The sequence below is a fragment of the Dasypus novemcinctus genome, chromosome 5, assembly GCF_030445035.2.
Source record: "Dasypus novemcinctus isolate mDasNov1 chromosome 5, mDasNov1.1.hap2, whole genome shotgun sequence".
NCBI classification, from domain to species: domain Eukaryota; kingdom Metazoa; phylum Chordata; class Mammalia; order Cingulata; family Dasypodidae; genus Dasypus; species Dasypus novemcinctus.
Window position 1 is genome coordinate 96,002,408 of NC_080677.1, and position 26,272 is coordinate 96,028,679.

At 39.2% G+C, this 26,272-nt stretch overlaps 1 protein-coding gene across 1 annotated transcript; it reads right to left on the minus strand.

The window, feature by feature from the left end:
* Positions 1–1,293: 1,293 nt before the first annotated feature.
* On the minus strand, positions 1,294–20,958 carry LOC101411029 (protein SET-like). Its single transcript, XM_012519556.4, has 4 exons — positions 20,787–20,958; positions 18,892–19,327; positions 13,892–13,949; positions 1,294–3,051 (listed from the first exon to the last, which is right to left on the minus strand). Exons 1-4 carry the CDS (start codon positions 20,956–20,958, stop codon positions 2,182–2,184), a joined length of 1,536 nt encoding a protein of 511 aa, XP_012375010.2. The 3' UTR covers positions 1,294–2,181.
* Between the last annotated feature and the right edge of the window lie 5,314 nt (positions 20,959–26,272).

A 26,272-nucleotide genomic window follows, 5' to 3' on the forward strand; every position in this document is an offset into this window, starting at 1 on the left:
TTAAAATATCAAATAAATCTGAAATAATATTTTATATTAATTATTTATAACATACCTGCTTATCTGAGCAGTTGAATATAATCTTATCAATTATTTGTATGCAAATCATCTTTTTTGAGGATGCTTAAAAACTATTTATTTCTTCACATATGTTAAATTCTCACAAAAATGGTAATGCATAAACTATAAATATATACTACTTATATTAAAAATTTAGGCAATCAGAAGTAAATTAGAATTTAGCCATGGCTAATTTATTACAAAACTAAAATGAGAAATCTGAATTAATGAATTTTTATTATATGTAGTACTTTTATATTATCATTTACATTTCACACTACTAAACAATTAAATAATATATGATTACATGATTGTGTTACATATATTTTCAAACCAACTTTAACTTCCAGAGAATTTAAGAGTTGTTTTCCTAATTCACTTCTTTCTAAATATGATCAACCATAGTTGAGTTCAACAGGGAAATAAATATATTAACTTTTTAAATATAATCCAGGCACATTTCCCCCAAATTGGGACTTTCATTTCTACAAAAGTGCTGATGTTTCTTTTTAAAAATATTTTTGACATTGTAAAATCAAAGTACTGCTTTTTACATGTTATTTTACTCAACATGAACATTGATATTTAAATTGTAAAAAAAAGTTATAATGATGGATTAATTTTCAAATTTCAAATCAGAGTCAAATGTGCATTTAGACAGGATTGTCTTCACATAAATCCCCAAAGGGAACAGGATAAAAATGAGAGTTTCTGTAGCCCCTTTATTTTTGTTGATCAATAGTTTGTTAGCAAAGGAACTACAAGTTTGTTACCTAAGGTCTGAGACACTAGAAGAGTCAAAGATGGAGTGAATTCACCTATAAACAACTTTTTGCCTGAATTTCAGTCATTTCAGGAGGAAATGGAGTCTAAGGATGCTTGCTCACATAGTGTTGTCGAGTGTGACACTTTTGTCCTAGACAGTGCAGGTGTATATTAAGGCAACTTTTTCAGCAGCCTTTTGGTCATAATCTTGCTGCTTCTTTTGTTCAGCTTAATTTTGGCTTTTCTCTGCTAAAACCTAATCTTCTGCTGTCCAGGAGCCATATTTGGGGTGGGCTAATCTTGGGATAGAGAGACCTTGCAGCAGAAGAGGGAGATGTGCTACTTCTTTATCACAAAAGAATGATTAGTGTAGTATATTTGCTACTATTGATGAACCAATATTGATAACATTATTATTAACTGAAGCCCATATTTACATTAGGATTTATTCTTTGTATTGTACAGCTCTTTGTTTTTTTTGTGTGTGTACACATTTAGTTTTATTGTAACAAAGCAACTTGTACACTTTTAACGTTTAAAACTGAGCATCATCTTTCCTTTCCAGTGAAACAAAAAAAAATTTAAAAATAAACAGGAACAAAATTACAATAGAGAATGTCAATTCCAAATAAGATCCTACAGGTTCTGCTGATTCTCCCATTGAGTGGCAGGGCTCAAGTCATCATTAGGAGAAAATTTATTTTTAAAAGTGTCATCTTAAACTGCAAGGATGTCCGTTAAACATCACAATTAAACATGCCAAAGGAGAAGCCATGTTGTCAAAATGCCCACTTAACCCACCCAAACATCTCAAACCCACCCTTTGCTGACCTTCTATAACCCCATTTTTTTAAGTTGTTTTTTTTTTTTTCTTTTTTTAAACAAGAGAAAGTAGACAGTGATACATGTTGGTAAATGCTAACTGTCCATATTCACATAGAGACACAGTGTAATCTCTGAGCCCAATATACAGAGAAAGGAGGAAAAAAGCTAGAATTCTATGCACTACTACACAGGGGCCTAGCACCCTCCAGCTTCCAGCAGAGTGAAGGGAGCAGAAGGTTTTTCTTTTTTCCCACAGAGCACGGTGGTGTGTTGATTCCATAAAGTTTTTTTTTTTGAGACAGGCAGGGAAAAAAAAGAATTTTGGAACAGAAAAGGGTAGAGATTCTTTTCCCACTGCATTCTGCGCAAGGTATTTCCCCCAAAATAAGTTGAGAACCATGGTTTAAAGGAGAGAAAAGAGACTTCAAAAACAGGGCGACTGAGCACAAGAGGAAAAAAAAAAAAGACTGCAACTTGCTCCCAGGGACTGGAGAAAATTAAAAAGGGAAGGTTGGAATCCATCAGTGTTCATTAGTCATCTTCTCCTTCATCCTCCTCGCCTTCCTCTCCCTCATCATCATCTTCATCTTCTTCCCCTTCATCCTCATCCCCTTCTTCATCAATATCTTCCAATCCTTCTTCTTCTTCATCATCATCATCATCTTCTTCTCCTTCCCCTTCTTCATCATCCATATCAGGAACCAAATAGTACTGTAATGGATTTGGCCAAATATCATCTTTGATGACCTCTCCTAACTCATCTGCATCTGCATCAGAATGGTCAGTAAACCAGGTAAAGAAGCTTTCTGGTTCTTCATGCTGCCTCTTCCTGCTGGCTTTATTCTGTGTTTGACTTGAACGTTTCGTCAAGTCCTTTCCAGATTTCCATTTGATTTCAGTTGACTTTGAGGACGGATCACCACTCTCATTCAGATGAAATTCTTTGGAGAGAACTTTATTTTCGAAGTAAGGATTTTCATCAAAATAAAAATCTATTCTGTAACCTGATTTAATATCTTCAAATTCTGTCACTTCAACTCTGGTCAAATAATGCAGCGCCTCTTCATCTTCCTCCCCAAGCAGTGCAGACACTTGTGGATGGTTGACAAATGTTGTTACCCAAAAATTTGGGATTTTGGCAATCAATTCTGACCTCTTCTGAAAGAATGGTTGGCAGAGTTTATTATATTTCTGTTCTACTTTCAAAATCTCCTCACTGGCTTGTTCATTAAGTCTGTCTATTTCATTTTGTCCTTCATCAATATGTTCAATTGCTTCCTGCTGTTCTTTTTCTCCTTTTGGCAAGTCCAGAGCGGCCTGGTGTCTCCTCTGGCCTGGGATGGGAAGCAGTTTTGCTCTCTTCGAGTGAGGCAGGAGTGAAGACTGGTGTTTGGGGACCTGCTGTTAGGAAAGGCCAGCAGACAGAGCCAAAAATGTGAGGCTCACCAGCAAGAAGCTCGGAGAACTCTCTTTGTTTTTTGACAAATGTATAAGGTCATGTAACCACTGTGACAGCATCAGACAATAGTTTCACTGCCCTAAAGATGTCCTATGCTCCACCTCTATTCATTACCCACCCTTTACTGTCCCCAGTCCTTAACAACCACTCATGTTTTTCTACTGTCTCTACAGATTTACCTTTTCCAGAATGTTATATATTTGGAATGATACAGCATGTAGCTTTTCCAGACTGGCTTTCTTCATTTAGGAATATGTATTTAGGTTTCCTTTATAAAAACATTTTCAGAGTTTAATAGTTCATTTTTTTGTATCCCTTAATAAGACTCCAATATAATTACGTATCAAAATTTGTTTATCCATCCACCTGTTGTTTGCTTCCAGTTTTTGGTGATTATGCATAACTCTGCTTTAAACATTCATGGGCAGGTTTTAAGTGGTAATAATTTTTTCAAATCCTTTGGATAAATACCTATGTACATTTGGATTTCTGTTATGAGCATATTTTTAAAATATGATAAAAAGAAGTGGGACGCTCTCATGATGTATCAAGAAATATATTTTAGGTCATTAGAAAGTATTTGCTGTGGAAAAAATTGAAATGGTAGCTATGTCATATGGAAATATTAGTGAGGGAAATAATTTAGAAATAAATTGGAGTATTTTACCTAAACCATACCTGGAAATCTTTAAAATATTATTTATTTTAATCATTATCCCTATGAAAAATAACGCATAATGGTATTTAGAGAATATAATAAATATTAAACCTTCATAGAATCAGTGGATATTATTTAAATTGAGGGTACATATGGGCTCTTATTTCAATGAAATTAATGAATATATACTGCAACACTAAAGCAAAATATAAATAACAAATACACTGCATTTCACAAAGAAATTTGGATATAGAGATCAGGATTTTTTTTCAGGATGTTTAATTGAATGATTATGCTCTTTATTAAAAATGTTTATTAAATGAAATGCTTCTTTTTGATTTCTATTTATACTAATAAGTTTTATTGTGAGAAGAGTTCCTAATTTAGAGAAGAAATAGAGGGAGGAAACTACATTTATATGATGAGGAATGCAAATGACTTGAGTGACCAAGTTTTTATCTGAAGTATAATAAAGTATGTATTCTTAAAAATCTATGACATTTTAGGCCTAGGAAGCTCATTTCATGTACAGACTATATTGAGTTATTTTTGAACCAGTCATTAACTTTTGTAGTTTATCTAATAGAAATATTTTTCTATTAGTTTCAAAATGTATCAGTGAGATAGTATAGGCTGAAATGATTTGATATGACCATAAATTTTAAGTAACTTGGTCAAAAGATTCCTGAAAAACTGTATATTTGAAGATCATAAATTGCTCAAGAATAGCATGCTAAAGTATAAATTACTAGAGCTTAAAATTAAAATGAGGATAAAATTCTAGGAAAATTTTTCTGCTAGTGTAAACTGTGAAGGTACACAGAAGTGAATTTTCCACATAAATATAATCTCCACCTTTAAATCCAGAACATTTTTGTACATTTTACTCTTATACTTGAAATACATCTGAAGTGAATTACATACTTTCTTTCTCCTTAAACATAGTATATAGGGCATTTTATTGATGACTTAGTCTCTCCATTATAAACATTAATTACTAACTGGGATTCTGAAACAATTATGCCCATTACAACCCCTGAGACATGGTGTCATTAATAATAGTTCCTACTTTTATAATATTTATATGTTTACCACTTTTTCTCCTACCTCTTGTAACTTTTGCTGGCTTTTGAATTTATGCTTTTTAAATCTGCTGTTTCACTTTACACGCATTGTCAAAACAATGCACTTCCCCATTTTATCAGATCAGTTTGGAGGCTGTGTTCCAGGTAGTGAATCTGAAAAATATAAAATTCTGCAAAACAGAGAAAGCAAGGTATTCTAGGCATTTCCTGTGAGAATCATAAATGACATCTTACAAATTGGTTTTCAATCTTTTAGTGATAAAAGTGGATGGAGGTTTTCAATCATTGGTAAACAAGAAAATCTGAACTCTTCTTTTTATCTTTTTTCAAGAAAATCCATAATTCCAAATGTTTTGGGAAATTAAAAATTTTATAGGAATTTTTGCAACTTATGCAGTATTTTGCTGACATCTGAATTGTAGCACTTTTCAATGAAATTTTATTTGGCATGTTTATCAGTCATTTTATTATTCTGCTAGTATTTAAAGCTGACCGATCCTTGAACTCTAGGTGGCCGTGGCTGGTGCAGCTATTTTCATGTATTAAAAGTTTTATTTGTTTAATTTTTATTTGAATGACATTTAAAGTCTCTAAATGGTGCTATTGATTAAACTTGGTCATTTATCAAGTTATGCATTATATCTCACATAACCAGGATTAAAATACTGCAGCTGAATTTGAGTTTAGACTGGCATTGACTGACAATTTCCCTTAAAGATAGCTGATATTTGTGACAGGAAGTTGTGCTTTCAAATATGTGTAGTGTAAATAATTCCTAAATAAAAACCTAAAAGGTGAAATAAAAAATATTTGCCATCATCATCTGATCATTCAAATAAGGCCCCTGGCAATTTTCACTTCAAGCATCTCCTCTGTTTTCTCCATTTAATTAAGTGAGTACTTTCTTCATTTTTCCATGACTCCTGTTTTAGCTTTTATCCATATTATATTTTTACTGCATTGTGTTCCTCCTACTGCACTTTATTTTTACAGTGCAATGCCTTCCTTTTGCTACATTTTAAGATCCCCGAAGGCAGAGTCTTAATCACTTTTGCATTTCTATTAACTGACTTTGTAAGTATCTCATAATGAAACCTCAGTAATTTATTTTTTTCAGCATGGATCCTCAATGACTAGATTATTATTATTTTTTAATATTTTGGCAAGTCTTTATCCTGTCACTCAATAAGCTGCTATTAGAGAAAGTTTAAAAAATACACAAGTAAGAAAGTTTAGTATATATATATGTTTATATTTAAAGGGTATAGATTTCACAGATAACAATTAATACATACTGTATCCATGCAAAACTCATGGAAAATGATATTCATTTGTGTATGGTCTGTTACATCCAATCAAAACAATTCTATGTGTAATACATACAGTTGGAACTAGAATATGGACAAAAACTCAGTCATTATTGAAAATAAAGATAACTTAGTTTTTTTTGTTTTTGTTTTTGTTTCTGTTTCTTGTTTTTTTTTGCTTTGCAATTACAATTGTCATTCTAACAATTTGTCCCATTTTTGCAAGATAAATATAAAACCAAAGCTATTTTTTGTTATAGAAAATAGAAAATGTTTAAAAAAATGCATCTTAGAGTAATCTATGTACAATAGAACTAAATTCAATTTCTCTCTTAAAAAGAATATAATATAAATATAAATATTTACTTTGCATTTCAGAAATTCTTCTTCATTTCTTATCAAATAATGACAAGTCCTCGTGATTCATTTTGGGGAGAACTTCTGGGAACAAATTGACTTGAGAATTGGTCAGTAATGACACTCTACCCCTGGCAGTGAAAATAGTTTGATAGATAGTGGTGAATGAAAAAATTTCATGTTTATTATTTATATGTCCTTGTCTGTAAATGATTTTTTCATGTACTTTGTTCCTTTACCTATTGAATCAATGTTTTTCTTACCAGCATAAATAATAAAATATACATCTGTATCAGTCAGTCAAAGGAGTGCTGATGCAAAATACCAGAAATTGGTTGGCTTTCATAAAGGGTATTTATTTGGGGTAGGAGCTTACAGATACTAGGCCTTAAAGCATAAGTCACTTCCCTCACCAAAGTCTATTTTCATGTGTTGGAGCAAGATGGCTGCTGATATCAGTAAGGGCTCAGGCTTCCTGGGTTTCTCCCTTCCAGGGTCTTGCTTCTCTCTGGGTTCAGGGTTCCTCACTTCCCAGGGCTCCAGCTTCAGGATCAAACTCCAACATCAAAACTCCAACATTAAAAGCCCTCAACTCTGTCCTTTGTCATGCCTTTTTCCCTACTGGCACAAGAGGTTTACATGATTACTTAATCAAGGAAACTTATGAATCTAATATAACCTAATATGCCCAGAGGAAAAGATCAGTTTACAAACATAGTCTAATATTTCTTTTTGAAATTCATCAACTATATCAAACTGCTACACTGCCTTAAACATTTCACTATAGATCCATATTTCAGTTACTTATATAATTTTATTATGCTATTTTCTTCATATTTCTCAATAAATTAATATTTTCAATTATAACATGGAATTTAAAGACCATCTCACAATGATTCTACTATGTTATTTTATATTTATATTTTGTGAACCACTTAAACTTACCTAAAGGCCCTGAATTAAATACTGAAAGAGCCATTGTTTAATAATTACATCAATAACATAGTTTGTCCTCCAATCAGAATGGAGAAGAGAAAAAGCATGTCAAAGTACATGTGCTAGCTGAAAAGGACCTTAAATTCTATGAAATATAATGTTGATAAGTACAATATCCATGCTTTTGAATGCATGCTAGCCCATGTTCAATCAGGGTTCTTCAGAGAAATATAATCAGTGTATGTATATTAGGATATACACAAATCTAAGGCCAAGTCTCAGGAAGGACAGGAACCTGAAACTAGAAAACCCAAATGTGTTAAGAACCAAAGCATGGCTATTCCTCTCTATCTCTTTTTCCTTTTTTCCCTTTCATGTTTCTCTCAGCATTCCTGCTCCATTCATTTTACATAAATGCACTTGGAAAAAGATAAGAGTACAGTACAACCTATTGTCAGGATGTTAGATCCTGTGGTATAAACATGGCTGACAAGGGCCATCAGTGTGTGTAGCAGTTTGGCATTGTTTATGAATTCCAAAAATAGATATTGGATTATGTTTATAAACTGGTCTGTTCCTCTGGGTGTGATTAAATTACAATTAGAACTTTGATTGGACCACATCAGTAGGTGGGTGGGGACTCACAGAGAAAACCCTGTAGCAGAGAAGAGAGTTGAAGCTTTGAGCTGGAGCCCCAGGAAGTTAAACATGCAAGAGAAGAACACAGAGGAATAGGGATGGCTCCAAAGACACAGCAGAAGCCGGAAGAGAGAGACAAGTCATTTGCTTGATAGTTTACAGCTGGCCTTGTGGAGAGAGCAGAGCAGCTGAGCCTGGAGAGAAACAAGCCCCAGGAGAAAGACAAGACTTGTCCCAGCCTGAGGCTGATATTGGAAGAAGCTGGGATCCAGACCCGTAAGAGGGAGAGGGAGCCTGAATCCTTTCTGACATTGGCAGCCATCTTGCTCCAACACTGTGGAAACATACTTTGGTGAGAGAAGTAACTTATGCTTTATGGCCTGGCTCCTGTAAACTTCTACTCCAAATAAATACCCTTTATAGAAGCCTACAGATTTCTGGTATTTTGCATCAGTACCCCTTTGGCTGACTAATAGAGTGTGGAAAGTGGGAGGAAGTAGTACTATTTTGAGAAAATAGTCAATGGTTCAATGACATGGGTCACCTTTGCTAGGTTATAGCTATTCTATATGAGTATATATATTTATATTTATACTAATATATGCACACATATATATATTTAAGAGATTTATTTCAAGGAATTGACCTCCCTGACTAGGGGGTTGGGAAGTATAAAACCTCTAGAGCAGGCTAGCAGCCTGGAAACTCTCAGGTATTTGCTGATGCTGTAACCTTTAGAAAAAATGTCCTCTCCCTCATGAAATCTCAGTTTGCTCTTAAGGCCTTTCAACTGATTGAATGAGGTTATCCATATTATAGAGATTAATTTACATAAAGATGATTGTAGTTGTTAATCACATCTACAAAATACCCCCACAGCAACACCTAGATTAGAATTTGAATAACTATAACTAGCTAGGGTGAAGGAGACTTCTGTCTGTTTCATGGTCAATGCTTGAAATAAGATCTGTTCCTTTAATATCCATTTTATAGAGTATTATTATTCAGTCTTACCTGTTTTTGATTTTCTTAAAACATTGTAAGACATCAGAAATGGTTAATTCAAGAGGTTCAGTTTTGAGATTTTTATTGCATAATAAAATGTAACTATAAGGCAAACCAGGAAACTATCATTTAAGAAATGATTAAAAGTACAATACTGACATTCCTATGCAATATGAGCAGTAACTGTTATTTGATTTTTGAAATTTAAACCAATGAAAAATGGCTAATCCTTTATTATGACATCACAGAGTACCCAAATCATTTTTTCCAAGATGAAGCTCAGTGAAAAATACCCTTACAGCATATTTTTTTTTACATAAACAATAAGTGTATAGTAATAGTTGTGAGCTTACAAAACAAACATATATAACATCATACAGGACTCTCATAACTCATCCTACCACCAACACCTTATATTTTTAAACCTTTTAAGTAATGATCAAAAAATATTGTCAAAATATTACTACTAACCAAAGTATTTTCCACCAACCCTCCCTATTATTATTATCTATATATGAGCAAATATAAACAGTTAAGTGTATAGTGAAAGTTGTGAACTTACAAAGCAAACATGCATAACATCATACAGGGGGCCCATACATCAACTCTCTACCTCTACCAACACTTTGCATTGTTGTGAGATGTTTGTTACAGATTACAAAAGAATATTGTCAAAATCTTACTACTAATTATAGTCCTTATCTTACATTTGGTGTGTTTTTCCCTCAACATACCTTATTATTATTTTTAAAATATTTTTTATGACAGAGGTTGTAAACTTATAAGACAATCATGCACATATGCAGAATTCCCAAGCAACACCCCTCTATTAACATATAATGTGGGAACATTTGTTACAGATAAAATATTATCTGCTTGTTACCATGTTCATAATATACATTTGGGTCACATATTCCATACTTCTCCATTATCGACACAGCACATCTTTGGCATAAATGCAAGAATATTATATTATTACTGCTAACCACAGTCCATAGGTCATTTCAGCTGTATTTTTCCCATGCATTCCCCAAACCCTGCAGTAGTGATATACATTTGCTCTAGCTCACAAAGGACACTCTTGCATCTGTACCATCAACCACTATTATCATCCACCTCTTGATTTACTGTGATATTAGTTCCTAGATTACTCTCTAACATTCTATCAATTGACATTTACATCCCTAGACTACTATTTTCAGCCACATCCTTAATTATAAACTAGCTTTTACTATTTTTACCATCAATTCTAAACATTTCCACACTTTTAGAATAAAGCTAATTAAAACTTCTACATATATTAAACATCAGTTGTCCACCTCAGTCCTCTTCTTATCTTCATTAAGAATTCACCACATACCACCAGGTTTTGGAGATAATTTCCTACAATTTCTTCTAGAAGTTTTATGGTTCTTGCTTTTATTTTTAGGCTTTTGATCTACTTTGAGTTAATTTTGGGATAAGGTGTGAGATAGAGGTCCTCTTTCCTTCTTTTGGCTATAGATATCCAGTTCTTTCAGCACCATTTTGCTGAATGGGTTGTTCTGCCCATGCTGTGTGGGTTTAACAGGCTAGTCAAAAATCACTTGGCCATACATGAGAGGGTCTGTTTCTGAGCTATCAATTGTTTCCATTGGTCTATCTATCTGTCTTTATGCCAGTACCATGCTGTTTTTTACCACTATAGCTTGGTAGTATGATTTAAAGTTCAGAGATGAGGGTTCGCTTTAACTTTTATGATTATTTCTGGCTATTCAGGACACCTTACCCTTCCAAATAATTTTGCTAATTGTGTTTTCAAAAATTTTTTTAAATGCTGGTGGAATTTTTATCAGAGTTGTTTTAAATCTGTTTATCGATTTGAGTAGAATTGACATCTTAATGATATTTAGTCTTCCAATCCTTAAGCATGGAATGTTCTTCCAGTTGTTGAGTACTTTCTTGATTTTTTTTAACATTGGATTGCAATTTTCTGAGTACTAGAGCTTTACATTTTTGGTTAAATTTATTCCTGAGTACTTGAGTTCTATCTGTCATATTTTATTTCACCCCTCTTTTGACACTTTTAGTTACTTTTATTGATATAATCTTCATTTCTAGACACTCTTTCAGGCCTCTCTCTCCTGTCTTTTCTTTTCAGGCTTTAGCACGCCCTTTAGTATTTCCTGAAAATCTGATCACTTGCTTAGAAATTCTCAGTTTCTGTTTATCTGCAAATATTCTAATTTTGTCCTCATTTTTAAAAGACAGTCTTGCTGGATACAAAATTCTTGGCTGGATACAAAATTGTTTCATAGTATCTTAAATATATCAGACCACTGTCTTTTTGCCCACATGGTTTCTGGTGAGAAATCAGCACTTAATCTTATTGGGTATCCCTTATATGTTTTATGCATTGCTTTTCTCTTGCTGTTTTCAGAATTTTCTTTGTTTTTGGCATTTGACATTCTGACAAGTATGTTTCTCGGAGTTGGTCTATTTGGATTTTTTCAGATGGGAGTATGTTGTGCTTCTTGGATAGGGATATCGATGTCCTTCAATAGGGCTGGGAAATTTTCTAACGTTATTTCTTTAAATATTCCTTCTGCCCCTTTTCCCTTCTCTTCTCCTGGGACTCCCATGACATGTATGTTTGCACATCTCTGGCTGTCATTTAGTTCTCTGAGACCTTGTTCAATTTTTCCCATTCTTTTCCTCATCTGTTTTTTAGTATGTTCACTTTCAGAGGCCATTTTTGAAGCTTACCAATCCTTTCTTCTGTCTCCTCAAATCTACTATTATATGATTCCAATGTTTTTTAATTTCATTTATTGTACCTTTCATTCCCATAAGATCTGCTATTTTTCTATGCATGCTTTCAAATTCTTCTTTGTGCATATCCAATGTCTTCTTAATATCCTTAATCTCTTTAGCCAGCTCATTGAATTTATTAAGGAGATTTGTTTGAACCTCTATGATTAGTTGTCTCAACTCTTTTATGTCACCTGGAGGCTTATCTTGTTCCTTTAACTGGGCCATCGTTTCCTGTTTCTTGTTGTGGATTGTAATTTTTGGTTGGTGTCTTGGCATCTGGTTACTAGAGTATTTATTCTAGGTCAAGTTTTTCTCTTCAGCTGAGGGCTTCCTGCCCTTTCTTCCTTGCTGGTTGTGCAGTAGGAGCCAAGGATGTAATTGGTACTATAAACTGTGGAGGATCAAGCTGCCCTCATTGCCCCAGGGACAGATGAAGCTTCTCCCAACCTTCTCCTTTCCCAGAGGTAGGGTCATAGTCACAGTTGTGTGGAATAATCCAAGTCATGCAGGTCCAGACTGTAGTTGCCCAAAGAGACTGTTGAAGCTTCATGCCTCTTTCTCCCTTAACTGAGCCATGGATGGAGGTGCAGATGTGGACAGTAATCTATGCAGTGCAGGTCCAAGATGACTGCAGTTGTCCCAGTAAATGTTTATTTATTCAGTTTGTGCCAGCCAAAGGTACCCTCAGTTACCTGGATAGATTGGTGCCAAGGTAGCCAAGGTGCCCTGCCAGAGGTGGGACTGAAGCCTAGGCTAGGGCTGCCATCGGATCTGGGTGAAAGAAGCTGGTTCCTACCATCACTGTGGTATTTGGTCAGCTGGACTTCCCCTCAGGCTGGGGGTGGAGTCAACATGGTGGCCACTGGCCTTTTTCTGACTTGGACAAATTCACACCCCAGCTGCTCCTAGTGTTATTCCTTAGCCATTGGAGTCCACCAATTAGTAGTCAAAATCAGCAACCAACTCTCTTCTCCTCCCCCATTTTTGGGAAAGGAGCTTCCAATTCCAGTCACAGAACAGCTCCTGGGGTGGCTTGCACCACCAGAGTAGGACAATCACTGGTCTTTGTGGCTTGGCTGGCAATTTCCTGGAGAGGCTAGTGCAGGTCCCTGCAGCTTCCTCCCTGTCAGAGGTAACACTGGGACTTAGGCTAGACCTGCAATCTGACCTGGGTGGAAGGAAGCCAGTCCCCACCAGCACTGGGATTTTCAGTCTGTCCCACTTCCCTTTGTGCCAGGTGTGGAGTTAAGATGGAGGCTCTTGGCCTCTTTCTGACTTGGACAGGCTCAAACTTTAGCTTTCTCAGGATTATACTTTAGCCCGCTGAATTTTACTCATCAGTAGATGAAGTTGGTGCCCAACTATCTCTTTCTCCCCATTTTTGGGAAGTGGAGCTTTCAATTCCAGCTGTGTAACAGCTCCTGAGGCAGCTTGTGCCTCCTGCAGAGGATGGGCACCTGCCTCCAGGGTATGGAGTGCTCTACTTATGAGACTTCTCTGCAGATGGGCAGTCTCCTTCTTCTTCCATTCCTTCAAGGATGTTGCAGGATGCCCTTCTGGTCTCCTGAAGCCCCCAAACAGGTGCTTCAGCTAGCTCCAGAGAACTCTGGGTGTTTACTAACTGCTCTGTAGCAGGAGCTGATTCTAGGAGCTCCTTACTCTGCTGCCATCTTGCTGTCTCTCCTTATAGCATAATTTTGTTCATTTTAAAATATAAAAATGCCACCATGCATCTAGTCACTGAAGAAGAAATAGTTGAGGTTTGACTGGCTAGACATTTATTCTCATTGTCCATTTTCTTATTTCAGGATACACTCCTTGAACCTTCTTATGGATAGGTTCCTAGAATATGACAAATATCTTAAATGCACTGCATAAGACTCAGTTTGCAGTGGTTGGTTTAGGAAGTCTTTGCCTTAGGAGAAACTAAGGACAGATATGGACAACAGTGTCCTTATCATTTCACTGAGTGTATTATCAAGAAAGGCAAGATTGTCCATACTTGCTTGAAAAGTTTTTTTCCAGAAGAAATAAGATTCAATACAGAACTTGGTGTATTGCTGGAAAATCAAAAGTAATTTGAAACTTACAAGAAAGTTTATTTAATTTCTATGATATGATAAAAATTTAAGGCAGGAATATAAAATTTTATAGCATTATTATTATAAAAGTAATATTTATTTTAGTGTAGCTTAAATGAACAAGTAAAAATAAATTTTCAGCTGAAGTATAAGAATGTTTCTAAGATTTTATTAATTAGTAACATCTGGATTGATCCATAATAATTAGCCTTGTCTTCTACATATAGTTCAATAAATGATAATTCTTTATTTTGGATTTAACTAAAGGACATTAATGATAAAAAACCTTCATAATACCATTTGGTAGAGCATACGGTTTTATTGACTTTCTGATATCTGGGGGTGTGACAGGGGTCCTCTCCATTATCTTGGTTGTATACCATTGTTAGGCAGGGCCCTTGTCTCTAGGTTTCTGGGTTGGGACTTTTTCAATTACTTTGTTCCAACTTAACACTCAGCCAAACATCGCCCTGTGTCTATAAAGGAGCTTATATACAGGATCAAGTTTCCTTTTCCTTTCTATCAAAGGACAGTTTCTGGTGATCTAGGAGAAGGACATTTTCTTGTCCATTCTCTAAGAGTAGGGGACTTTTATGTTTGTTCATTACTTTTTTCTTTCAAGAGCCACAGTAGATCTCCTTAGCTTGGGGGAACAGAGCAACAAACTCTTCCTCCAGTGACTTAAGATTTTTGTGCTTTACAGAGAAAATGATGGAGGGCTTCCTGCTTTTTCATCCTGTAGTCTCTCCCCTTCTCCAGATCTTTCCTGGGTTTTTGTCCTGAGTGCAAAGTGGAGATCCCTGGAGATGTTTCTGAAAGGGAGCAAATCTCTTTTGTGTTTTTGTTTCCCAATGGTTCTATACTCTCACAGTAACCTGCATTTGTCACTTAGCAATTCTTAGAAATTTTAGATGAATTCTTCTCATCTGCTTTTATGGCAGTCCCCTATAACAAATAAGCGAGTGACCACATCCTGTTTTTCAAGGGAGGTGCTACCTTTGTTTACATTTCAGTTAAATTGGATAGCCTATAATTTCAACTCTCTGAAGAGTGAAAAAATACTTAGAATTCTGCTCACCGTTCACCTTGTTATTAGGAATGAGCAAAACTCTTTTGTTTTTTATATCCTAATTGGAAGCCAGAAGTCCATCCATTTGCTATTAATTGTAACTAAAATTACAATTATAAAAGAACCCAAGTATATTTGTTCTGTTGATAGTGTGGAATTTTTCAGCTATTGCCTTCCATCAAGAGATGAAACATAGTGATTCAAAGGGATTTCTTTGTAAGACTGAATTCACTGAATTTCTCATGTCCCATTTCCTAAGTTTTTTACTTTGGCCAAATTACTTATGCCTCTGATTTCAGGTTCTACTTCTGTAAACAGAATAATAATTAAGTTGCAGTAGAATTAAAAGGCTAGTGCACTTATAATCCTGCCATATGGTGTTTCAAAAACACTAGCTAGTGGAATGGCAGAGATGTGGTGGAATCTTATATAAAATGTCTATGCAGTTAAGTTAAAATCTTAAGTTTTTTTCTTTCTCTCTTGATAGGCTAATACTCATTTATTTGGTATTATGTGGCAGGTGTTGCACTATGTTCCCCTTTATTTTCAGAACACTTTAAGACCATTATACTTGAAATCTTCCTGGTTCTGAATTTGGTAAAAACCCAAAATTTATCAAGAAAAAATGCTTTGAAAAATAAAAATTGGGCATACCTTTTATGAAAATTCACATTTATATGTAATCTTATGGAACTAACTGAAATTACCATTTTTTACCAGTGTAAATGGTTGACTATCAAAAATTTCATATGGTACAAACTAACACTTTTTGGGGGCAGGGGGCAGGTACCAGTGACTGGACCTAGGACCTCGTACATGCTCAACCACTCAGCTACATCTGCCTCCATCCCCCAAACTAATACTTATAAGGACATTTTATATCTGTTCATTTTCTGAACTGATGTAATTTAGAGTTCTGAAGCAGAATGCAATTTTATTGTTTGCCAACTACGTTTCTATTTTTTTAAATAAAATTAATTATGATTTAGAAGCTAATTAAAATTCTTTGTACCCCTGCCATTATGTTTGGTGTCATAATTTCATTATTATTATTAATCTTTCATAGTCAACCCTTTAATTGGTAATAGATTATTTTTTTTTACTATTTTTGTTAAATCATGTATATCTTATTAGTAATTCTGAAAATATATTTGGTTAAAAACAAAACAAATCAAGGAAAAGAATTTTATAGGAATCTCAGCAGTATTGTAATAATACTGATGACTATGCATTTTATATATCACAATACATCTTGAATAAACTTGCAAAATTTATGCCATCAGTATACAGGGTACCTAGGTGAAAAAAGATAATAATGTTTCACAGTTATGGCACAGACTTAAATGATTTATCTAAGGACAAGTTAATCCAAGACAAACATGATCTTATTATTAAGGAATACTTTTGATTAACTTACACCTAAACTTTAAAAATTATATATCAATGTTACTTTATATGTTGTACTTTATATACTGTACTTTACACTAATCTTTAAAAAACAATAAAGAGCAATCTTTTTTATATTTAAAGGAACTATTTGAATATGGACTAGTATCAAATGAATGTTGAATATATTTACTCCAAATTCCTATGCATATCTGATGCAGACTTTTAGCAAATGCCCTGCTTAAACATAAGGAAACCAAAAAGGAACTGGAGGGAGGGATGTGACTCAAGTGGCTGAGTGCCTTCTTCCAATATGAGAAGTCCCGGGTTTGGTTCCTGGTGCTTCCTAAAAATGAAACACAAACAAGCAAACAAACAAGCAGACCAACTCAGGGGAACCGATGTGCCTCAATGGTTGAGCACCGGCTTCTCACATACAAGGTCCCAGGTTCAATCCCCAAACCCCAGTACCTCAAAAATAAAAAATAAAGGAATTGGAGGATATTTTAGAAGCTATCTATCCAAATTCCTCCAAATTCAAGAATTTCATTCCAAGTACCTCTGACATCCATCCTCTGCCCAAACACTGCATTCTGTTAGTATATTGCCCTCAAAAGTGACTCTGCTATGCATGACATTTCAGGAAGTTATTTCTTTCTCAGGTTGTACTGAAATTTGTTTATCTTATAAATTCTACTCATTGACTGAAGGGCACGTGAGCACAACTGAGTGCAAGTTTCCTCTTCCTTTCACACGCTATTATTCATTATTTCATCTATCACCTATCCGATGACCAAAACATGTATCATATACTATATGGAGAAATGGATATTAAAATTCTTTACTTCTAAAAAGTGAACAAGTCAAATAAACACTCATTAGGCAATATGATCAATACTATGTCGGGAATACATTCAGAGTTTCTACAGAAGATGAATGAAGGGGACACCAGACTCAAAGAAAGCCTTCATAGAGGAAGAAGCCTTTAACAGAGCAGCTATTTCCCTTCAGAAAGGAGGATGAAGGCCTAAAACAAAAGGTGCATGTGGATTAAACGAATGGAAGTTCATGCAAATGTTTGAAGATGGCTGTAATTTGTTCTTCCATTTTCTCTTCTCCAGAATACAAAGACTTATCTTTATTTCTTTTATTATTTATTATATGGGATTGTTTCTCAGATACCTTTATTAACTTCCTGTATGATACCTTAATTTAATGAAATGTGGTGTTTAAACAGGACAAAATAATCTACATATCTGGAGTGCCTTCAGATATGTCTTTGTATATAGTACTTTAAAGATTTTTTTTTTTAAGGTAACTGGGAGGTACTATTGTGCTAAAGCACTAAGGCCAATACGCCATACAGTACAAACTTTGCACTGTAATTTGTTTTTCTCATCCTGTTGATGTTATAATTTAGTATTGGTTTTTATGGGGATCTAAGAACATAAACTATGATTTATAGGATAAAAACTTCTTAAAATCTGATCAACAACATGTGAATTATATATAACTTTGTAGATCAATCTTCCGAGATCATTCTGTAGGGGCACAATTAAGCAGAGAGTTAGTAATATGCATCCATGAAGTCACTGGATTTCCAAGCCTCCACCGTCTGTAGTACAGAGAAGAGTTCCATGAATTTGTTCAAGGTCGCTGTGTTTTTCTCATGGTTAAGCATTAAGACTGTGGTTGAGAATCAGACAAGGAAGTGAGGTGAGAAATTCCAAGCTCTAGAAATAAGCCATTAGCATGTAGCTGAGTAAGTTGCAGGGAGTTTATGCTAGCATTAGTAATAGATCATTTAACTTTATCCTTGATTGTCCTGGGAAGAAAAGGAAGTTAGAAACTTTGATTTCAGGGATTCACAGTTAATCCAAAATTGGCCATTGGTTTCTGACTATTCAAGACCTCATCTGTGTGCTGCACTGAAAGCAAGGTCCGTATTGTCCTTTTAGTAATGTTTCTTCTTACTGAACAATGAATACTCACATTTTCTTATAAAATAAGATGTGCTTTTTTGGTAATGGGGTATTGTTACTTTTAGGCTATCAGCTGGAAGAACAAAGAAATACATGCATGTTTATACATATATCTTTAAATAGTTCTACATGTAAATATCTTATATCCATATTAAGCTAAGTGAGAGGCAATGGCTGATGGCCCACACAATCAAGCTCTTACAGGTGCACACTCTGCAGCCATAGCCCATACACACACCCAAAGGGCTGCGTTATCAGAAAGCAGCTTGTTTCAGCATTGCACAATAGGAAAGAAAGAAGGGGAAGGGGATTCCTTCTGGAAAGGGAAAAGGGATTCCTTCAACATTCCTCCCTTTGATGCCCTAATAATTTTTGCAGGACATCACCTTTTAACACAGAGTACTATTCCCTTGTGTCTAGCGGTTGATATCTCATCTGAGGCATTACTTGGTGCTTCAGGTCGTTTAAGCGGGAAGTGACTTACCACATCAGGTATTGCAGGATGCATGGTCCAAAGGTTATGAGGAAGAAAACCATGGCTATTGCTGGCATGAACGGCAATATCCAGGAGAGGAGATATTTCAGGTAGCTTCCACTGGTGGTTGCCTGGTAAGCACGATCTAAACGGGCTTTAGCTCTTTCTTTTAGCACAGCTATCTTATCCCTGACTATTCCTGAGGAGTTGGCATAAAAGCAGCACTCTACTCCCAGAGCCTGACAAATCCCCCCTTGGCCAGCAGTCAGCAAGTCTAATCCTCGTCTGTTCTGCAGCACCACCTCTGTGAGTGAGTCTATTTGGTTCTGAATTCCACGGAGGGCCCCTGTTACTTCCTCAACATCCTTCAATCTTTGCCGTGCCAGGTTTTGCAAACCCTGCAGACCTACTGTGAGAGAGGTCCCGGCCACTGCCAGACTTGCTGCTATCCCCAGTTCCAGGAGTATAGTGATCACCTGTACTGCTCATTTGGTCTGGGAGAGTTCTCAAGGCAGCTCGTTCCCATATACCAAGAGTTATGTTACTGGCCAAGCTAGGTTGCATATACCTTGGCCTGCTGGGGGCAAGCATTGGTAGCCTTGAGTGCCACAGACCCAGAGAGTGGAGTTCTTGGCACACCGTTTGGGTTCCTTTAAATGGGTGAGTGGCATTAAAGTCCATTTTTCCAAGGGAGAGGGCAGCTGGTGCAGGAGTGGGGCTGGGTTCCAGGGTTATGTTCATACAGGTAAGTAGTTCCCCTGGGGGCTCAGTCACGCAAATGGGAAGGGGTATATTGTCCACTTCCAAGTGTAGACACTCGCTTCCGAGCCACTCCCGAGGTATGGGGTTATGTCACCGGAGATGGACATCAGAAAGATGGTCAGACTGGGAGAAGCGCATAACCAGCAGGAGGTTGCAACACTGGGCAGAGTCTTGTTCAGGAGCTGATGGAAATTTTGGACTTGGCTCAGGAGTATATTTCAGGGTATCTCACTGGGCCTAGCCTCCGACTTTTGGGTGGCCTCGCTTACATTTCCTTGTCGGACCTTTCCAGGGGAGGGGACTTCCTGAGCTGAGAGGGCCACCTGAACTAGCTGAACTAGTATGAAGTCGCCTGAGTGTTTACTTGCTGAGACATATACTCCTATGCCGAGTCTTTCTCCTGCCTGAGCTCTCTGAAAGGTGTTGGACTGATTTAAAAGGGTGAGATTTACTTGGACACAAGGTACGCATCCACAGTAGCCCCCAGTGTGGTTACACTGTGGTGAGTTGGGGATGTTCTGCAGCAAGTAGTGGGAGTTGCGTGGGACCCACGATGGTCTCCAGGGTGCGGAAGCTGCTATCAGATATGGCCAATTACTGCAGAAGCATTCTCCACCTGACCTCTTGTAGAGATACTTTTCATAGGCAACATAGACAGGGCATCCTGAACAGCCTCACCACAGGTTATGGCAGACTCTTCCCTTAGTGCCGAACATATGTCAAACAAAACAGAGGCAGAAGTAGCCCCTGCTGGAAAAGGGGCCGAGGCGTTTAGGACTCCCTGTAACTTTCAGTGAGTTGGGGGTTTGGTCCCAAGGGACCAGGTTAGGAGGGAAGCAGAAGCAACTCAAGGTAATGAAGCATCCTACTATGCCGAGTAAGTGATAGTAATTAGGACCCTAGTTCCAATAGTCCAGTCCATGGGGGCCACAGCAGCGAGCCCAACTCCAAATGCCATGGCGAGTAGGCAGCACAGGAACAGGAGTCCATTCAGGGGTTGCTCTGAGTGGCTGAGGTCTGGGGTGTCCGAGTAATTCACACCCTCAGGGGATGGTCGGGCACAGGTTGGGTTACCCAGTCATCTGGCCCTTCACTGGGATGTGCCCTCTTGACTCAGGAATGATGGACCCAAGGGACAATACCTGCAACCTTAAGAGCAGTGGGGGTTACAAGGATCACTGTGTGTGGCCCTGTCCAGGGGGGCTGGAGGGGTTCCTTCTCCCAGTCTTTAACCAGGTCTTGGTCCCCAGGTAGGTAGGGGTGAACTGGGTGTCGCAGGGGAATGAGGTTCTGGGACAAAACAGTTTTGTGCATCTCGGCTAGGTCCCCCCTAGAAGCTGGAGGACAGCATCCTGGCTGGCTTCTCCTAGGAACCTAGAGTTTCCCTTAAATGCCTGAAGAATAGGACGTGGTTGACTGGATAAGATCTTGAAGGGTGAATAACCAGTGGGTACTGGGGTACATCTCACCTGGAGAAGGACTCAGAGAAGCAAGTCTACCCAAAGGAGACCAGTTTCTTGGCAGAACTTGGCTAGGGTGGTTTTGAGGGTCCAATTCATGTGCTCAACTTAACCTGAGCTCTGGAGCCTATAAGCAGCATGGAGTTTCCACTTGATTCCCAACATTTTTGCCAGTTCCTGGACTATGGTTGCTACAAAAGTTGTCACTTCCTATTGACATTGGCAACCCATGCCACAGGACTATTTCCCTGAGTAAAGCCTTAGTTACTTCTCTTGACTTCTCAGTGTGGGTGGGGTGCGTTTCTACCCAACACGAGAAAGTATATACCATTACCAACAGGTATTTATACCCCTAGCTGGGTTTTACTGCCTAAAGTCCACTACCACGTCTTCAAAGGGGGCTGTGCCTGTGTGCTTGAATGCAGGGGCCCTGCATGGAGTTGTTTTTAGCGCAAACCTGGCACTAGTTACTGACAGTGGCACAGAGGGAGACCAGTCATGCTATGTAGTAGTATCTGCCCAGTAGGGTCTCCAGCGCAGTTTTTCCCAGGTGAGTGAGCTGGTGGTACTGTTGGACAAGGGCATGGGCGGCTCCCTTGGGCATGAAGACCTGATTATCTGGGAGTATCCAAGCTCCTTCGGAAGTTTGGCTTCCCCCCTCTCCCTTAACCCAGTCCTGTTCTTCTTTGGTGTAAATCAGCAGGTCGGCACTTTGTTCTAGGAGGGACAGCTGTGGGACTAATTCCAGGTACAGCTTTTCATAGCCTTCTTCTGCCGCTTATTTTGCAGCCTCGTGCATGAACCTGTTCCCTGGGGTGGCTATGTCGTCGCCCTTTTGATGTCCCCGGCGGTAGATGTCAGCGATCCTGGCTGGCACCCAGATTGTCTCTAGCGCTGAAGAATTTCCTCTTTGCTCTTGATGCCCTTCCTCCCAGCCATTAAGAGGCCTCTTTCTTTATAAATGGCCCCATGAATATGGATGGTCATGAACTCGTAATTTGAATCAGTGTAGATGTTGACCATTTGTCCTTTGGCCAACCACAGTGCTCAGACCAGTGCCCAGAGCTCTGCCCGCTGTGCCAACCATCCTTGGGGTAAGGGTGCCACTTCCATTACCTCCTCAACAGTGTGACCACATACCCTGCACTTCTCTTTTCTGTCCTTAATGAAGCTAGTCCCATCAGTGAATAGTGTTCACTCCGGGGAAGGGAGTGGTTTGTCTTGGAGATTTGGGCGAATGACAGAGACCTCCTCCATTACTTCTATGCAGTCGTGTTTGGGAGTTCCATCTTCTTCAGGTAAAAACATTGCCAGATTCAGGTTGTGCATGGTTTCTGTGGTTATCCTGGGATTCTCACAGAGCAAGCCCTGGTAGTGCACAAGCTGGGGGTTGGATATCCACTGGTGTCCATGTGAGTTCATCAAAGCGATGAGAGTGTGGGGCACCATGACATGGATAACCCGTCCAAGCATCAATTTGTCAGCTTCCTTAACAAGTGTCACTGTGGCTGCCAAGGTTTTCAGGCAGGGTGGCCATCCAGCAGCCACTAAGTCCACTGCTTGGAGAGGTAAGCAATGCATCTTTGCCAAGACCCAACCATCTGTGTGAGGACTCCCAGGGCCACCTTTTTTTCTCATGCATGAACAGGTTAAAATCCCAGGTTTCATCCGGGAGCCTTAGGGCAGGGGCTCATCCAAGGTGTTTTTTGATTTCCTGAAAGATTGTTTGTTGGGTCTCTTCCCAGATTGCGTGGGGAGGGAGGGAGGGAGTTCCTATCTGGGCCCACTAAAACTTTGTAGAGAAGCTTGGTTATTACTGCATATCCAGGAATCCAGATGCAGCAGAAACCCACCACCCCTACGAACTCATGGAGCTGCCTCTTCATGGTGAGGGTCAGGATGGTGCAGATCACCTTCTTCCTCTTAGGTCTGAGGGTCCGGTGTCCCTGTGTGATATTGAATCCGAGGTACCTGACCTGTTGTTGGCAGACCTGGGCCTTCCTCCATGATACCTTGTACCCAGTTTGTGTCAGGAGCTGGAGAAGGGCCTGGGGCCCTTCCCAACAATCCTTTGTTCTACTGGCAAGCAGAAGATCATCAATGTACTGTAGGAGGGTCCTTGTAGTCCTCCCAGGGGTAGGTTGCCAAGTCTGCTGCCAGCACCTTTCCAAAGAGTGTGGAAGAGTTTTTGAAGCCATGTGGGAGCTGGGTCCAGGTCAATTGTGTTTTCTTTTTGTATTGGGATCATCCCACTCAAACACAAACAGACGTTGACTCACAGGGGCCAGTCGAAGGCAGAAGGTGTCCTTCAGGTCTAGACAGGTAAACCAGATGGCTTCTGGAGGCAGCTGCCCCAGTAGAGTGTAAGGGTGGGGAGGGAGTTGGTGCAGGGTGAGGGTGGCATTGTTGATAGCCCTTATGTCCTGTACTGGTTGATATCCAGTCCCATCTGGCCTCTTCACTAGTAGTAGAGGGGTGTTACAGGGTGACTGACACTCAACTAGGATCCTCTCTTTCCTTAGATGGCCTATATGCTTGGTTATGCCCAACTGTGCCTCAAGTGGAATCAGATATTGTCTGTCAGGTCGGTAGTGCCCCAGGTTTTAAGTTTCCAATGACTGGCACATGATTCTGTGCCATCCACAAGGGGTTGGGAAATAACTCTCATAACTCCTCCAGGTTCTGGATCAGGCTCTCCTCCGAGGGTAGTCTCTGTTCTTTGTCCCAGAGAATGAAGACTAGGAGAGTGAGATTGGTTCCAAGGCTTAGGGTTGCAAGCCTCCCATGTTGAAGGCGATTTGAGCCCCCGGTTTGGTGAAAAGATCCCTTCTGAGTAGGGGGATTGGGCATTCAGGCAGTTATAAGAATTCATGGGTCACCTTGTGGCCACTGAGCAGCAGGTCTTGGATTGGCAAATGGTTGTGAGTCCAATTGGCCCCACTTTGCTCCTATGATGTTAACAGTCTTTCTGCTGAAGGGGGCAATGGGAGTCGTGACCACAGAGTGTTCTGCACTGGTGTCTACCATAAAGTTCACTGTCTAGCCCCCAACTTGTAACCTGACCATGGGCTTGTGGGGGCCAAGGTCCAATGAGCCTGGTCGTCCCTGTTCAGTGTCCAGGTTTGCCAGTCCGATCAGATGGTCCTGGGGCTCAGGCCAATACTTTCCTCTTGAAGGTCTCCTTGGTGCATCTGAGTCTACCTGTTCCAGGGTCTTTTGGCACCATTCGGTCCCTCTCTCCACTGAGTTGGGCCGGGTCACAGGGACGGGCTGTGCACAAAACTCCTTGGATGGAGGTCCCATCAAGCAGACAGGTAGCGCCTACATCATTCATCCAGAACTCACCACCAGCTGCACCTTCTGTCTCCCAAGCTGGAGGCACAATGGGGTCTGCTCAGTTGGGTTTCCCAGTCAGGGAACCAAATGTTGTGGAAGAAGTCTAGGTCCAGCTGAAAAACCCAAGCGACACTCAGAGAAAGCTAGGAACTCAGGCTTATTGCACGCAACTCCATCTAACTTCTGTGATTTCTTCAGATGTCAGCCTGTGATTGGGCAACAAATGCTGCACTGACCACTGTTTGGCTTTCAGGAGCATCCAGGTTAAAGGGTGTGTATACATGAAATGCCTCACACAGTTGCTTGTACAATTGAGCAGGACTTTCATTGAGAGTGTGCAGGACTTGAGTGGTCTTTACCATATTTACTGCCTTTTGGTTCCCAGCTCTGAACCCTCCAACTAAAGGTGTATGGAAAATTTCTAGTCAGTTAAGTTTGGTCATGTCATTGGGATCCCACTGGGGGTTCTCATCTGGGAACTTTGTTTGGGCATATTGGTCACTGTCCAGAGTTCCCTCAGGTAGGTGCTCTTTGAGCCAGGTTAGATCCTTTTGTGTGACTTGCATTCTCTCCTCAAAGTTGAGTAAGGTCATGAAGAATTGTTTACAGTCAACCCAGGTGGGTTTGTGAGTTTGTATGATTGACTGGGAGTGGTCTGTCATGGCCTGAGGCTTTTCTCAGTATGGTGGGGTGTGACTTTTCCAGTTAAAGAGGTCAGTGGTAGTGAAGGGTTGGTACACGAATGTTCATTTTCATCCTTGGACCTGTCCATTGGCATCATAGTAAATTGGGCTTGGGCTTCATGAAGTGGTAGCTGTAGGGCAGCCCTTCTCCCTGCTCCACCTTTCCCAGGGGCTCCCCATGGTCTGAACTGTCATCCTTAAGGGCTCCTTCCTGATGGATGGCTGGCACTTATCCTTGGGAGTACAACACTATGCTTCTGGGGGTCGAGATAGGCAGAGACAGTTGTTGTAGGGGTGGTAAGACTGTGCTGCTTGGAGAGTGTGGTGGCTGAAACAGTGGCAGGTGTGGCTATCCCTACTCCTCAGCTCTGGCACAGTAAGAGCAACCACATAAGGTGGTAGGAGGTCATTTTCATCTGGATCTTCTAGAACAGATGGTTCAAAACTAGATTTCAAGCCCACTTTCTCTGGACCCTTTGCAAGGCATTTGTTTGGCTTGGTTCCTTGGACAGCACCTCTGGGCTTTTGTATCAGGCAAATCCTGGCTTCTTTGGTTATACATTTCCTTAGCCAGGGCTGATTTTTACTCACAGTGTCCTGCCAGGCATTGATGTATGGGAACTGGTCAGGGTGCCCAGGTTTTCCAGTTACCACGTCATGGACTTTATGGATGATCCAGGGGTCAAAGGTGCCCTCCTGAGGCTAGCCCACACCAAAAGTCAGCCATTCTAATTCAAAAAGTGTTCTAAGCTTTCCTGGATAAAACTTTATGACATATACATCTTCATGGAATGCCTGGGGAAAGTTTTTTAGCATTCCACCTAGTGGGGTCCTACTTTGTGTGTTCCTTATGTTTCCACCCTGTGCCAGAGCTGCAAAACATTCACTCAGCTTTCACTTTGTCTATCTCCAGCCATATCCCTTGCAGGACCTTATGGTGCCTCTTAGCTTTTGCAGGTCAGTATAAACCCCCAATTCAGATGAAGGACCCTGGAGGGTACCTTCACTGCCCTTGATCAGATGAGGTTGCCATGGAACTGGGGATTGGAACTCTGCTCTTATTCCACAGAAGTTTGTCTCTGCATCTCACTCAGTCACCACAGTCACTTGCACACAGCCATCTGTTTTCCTTTCCTTTCTTGGACCTAG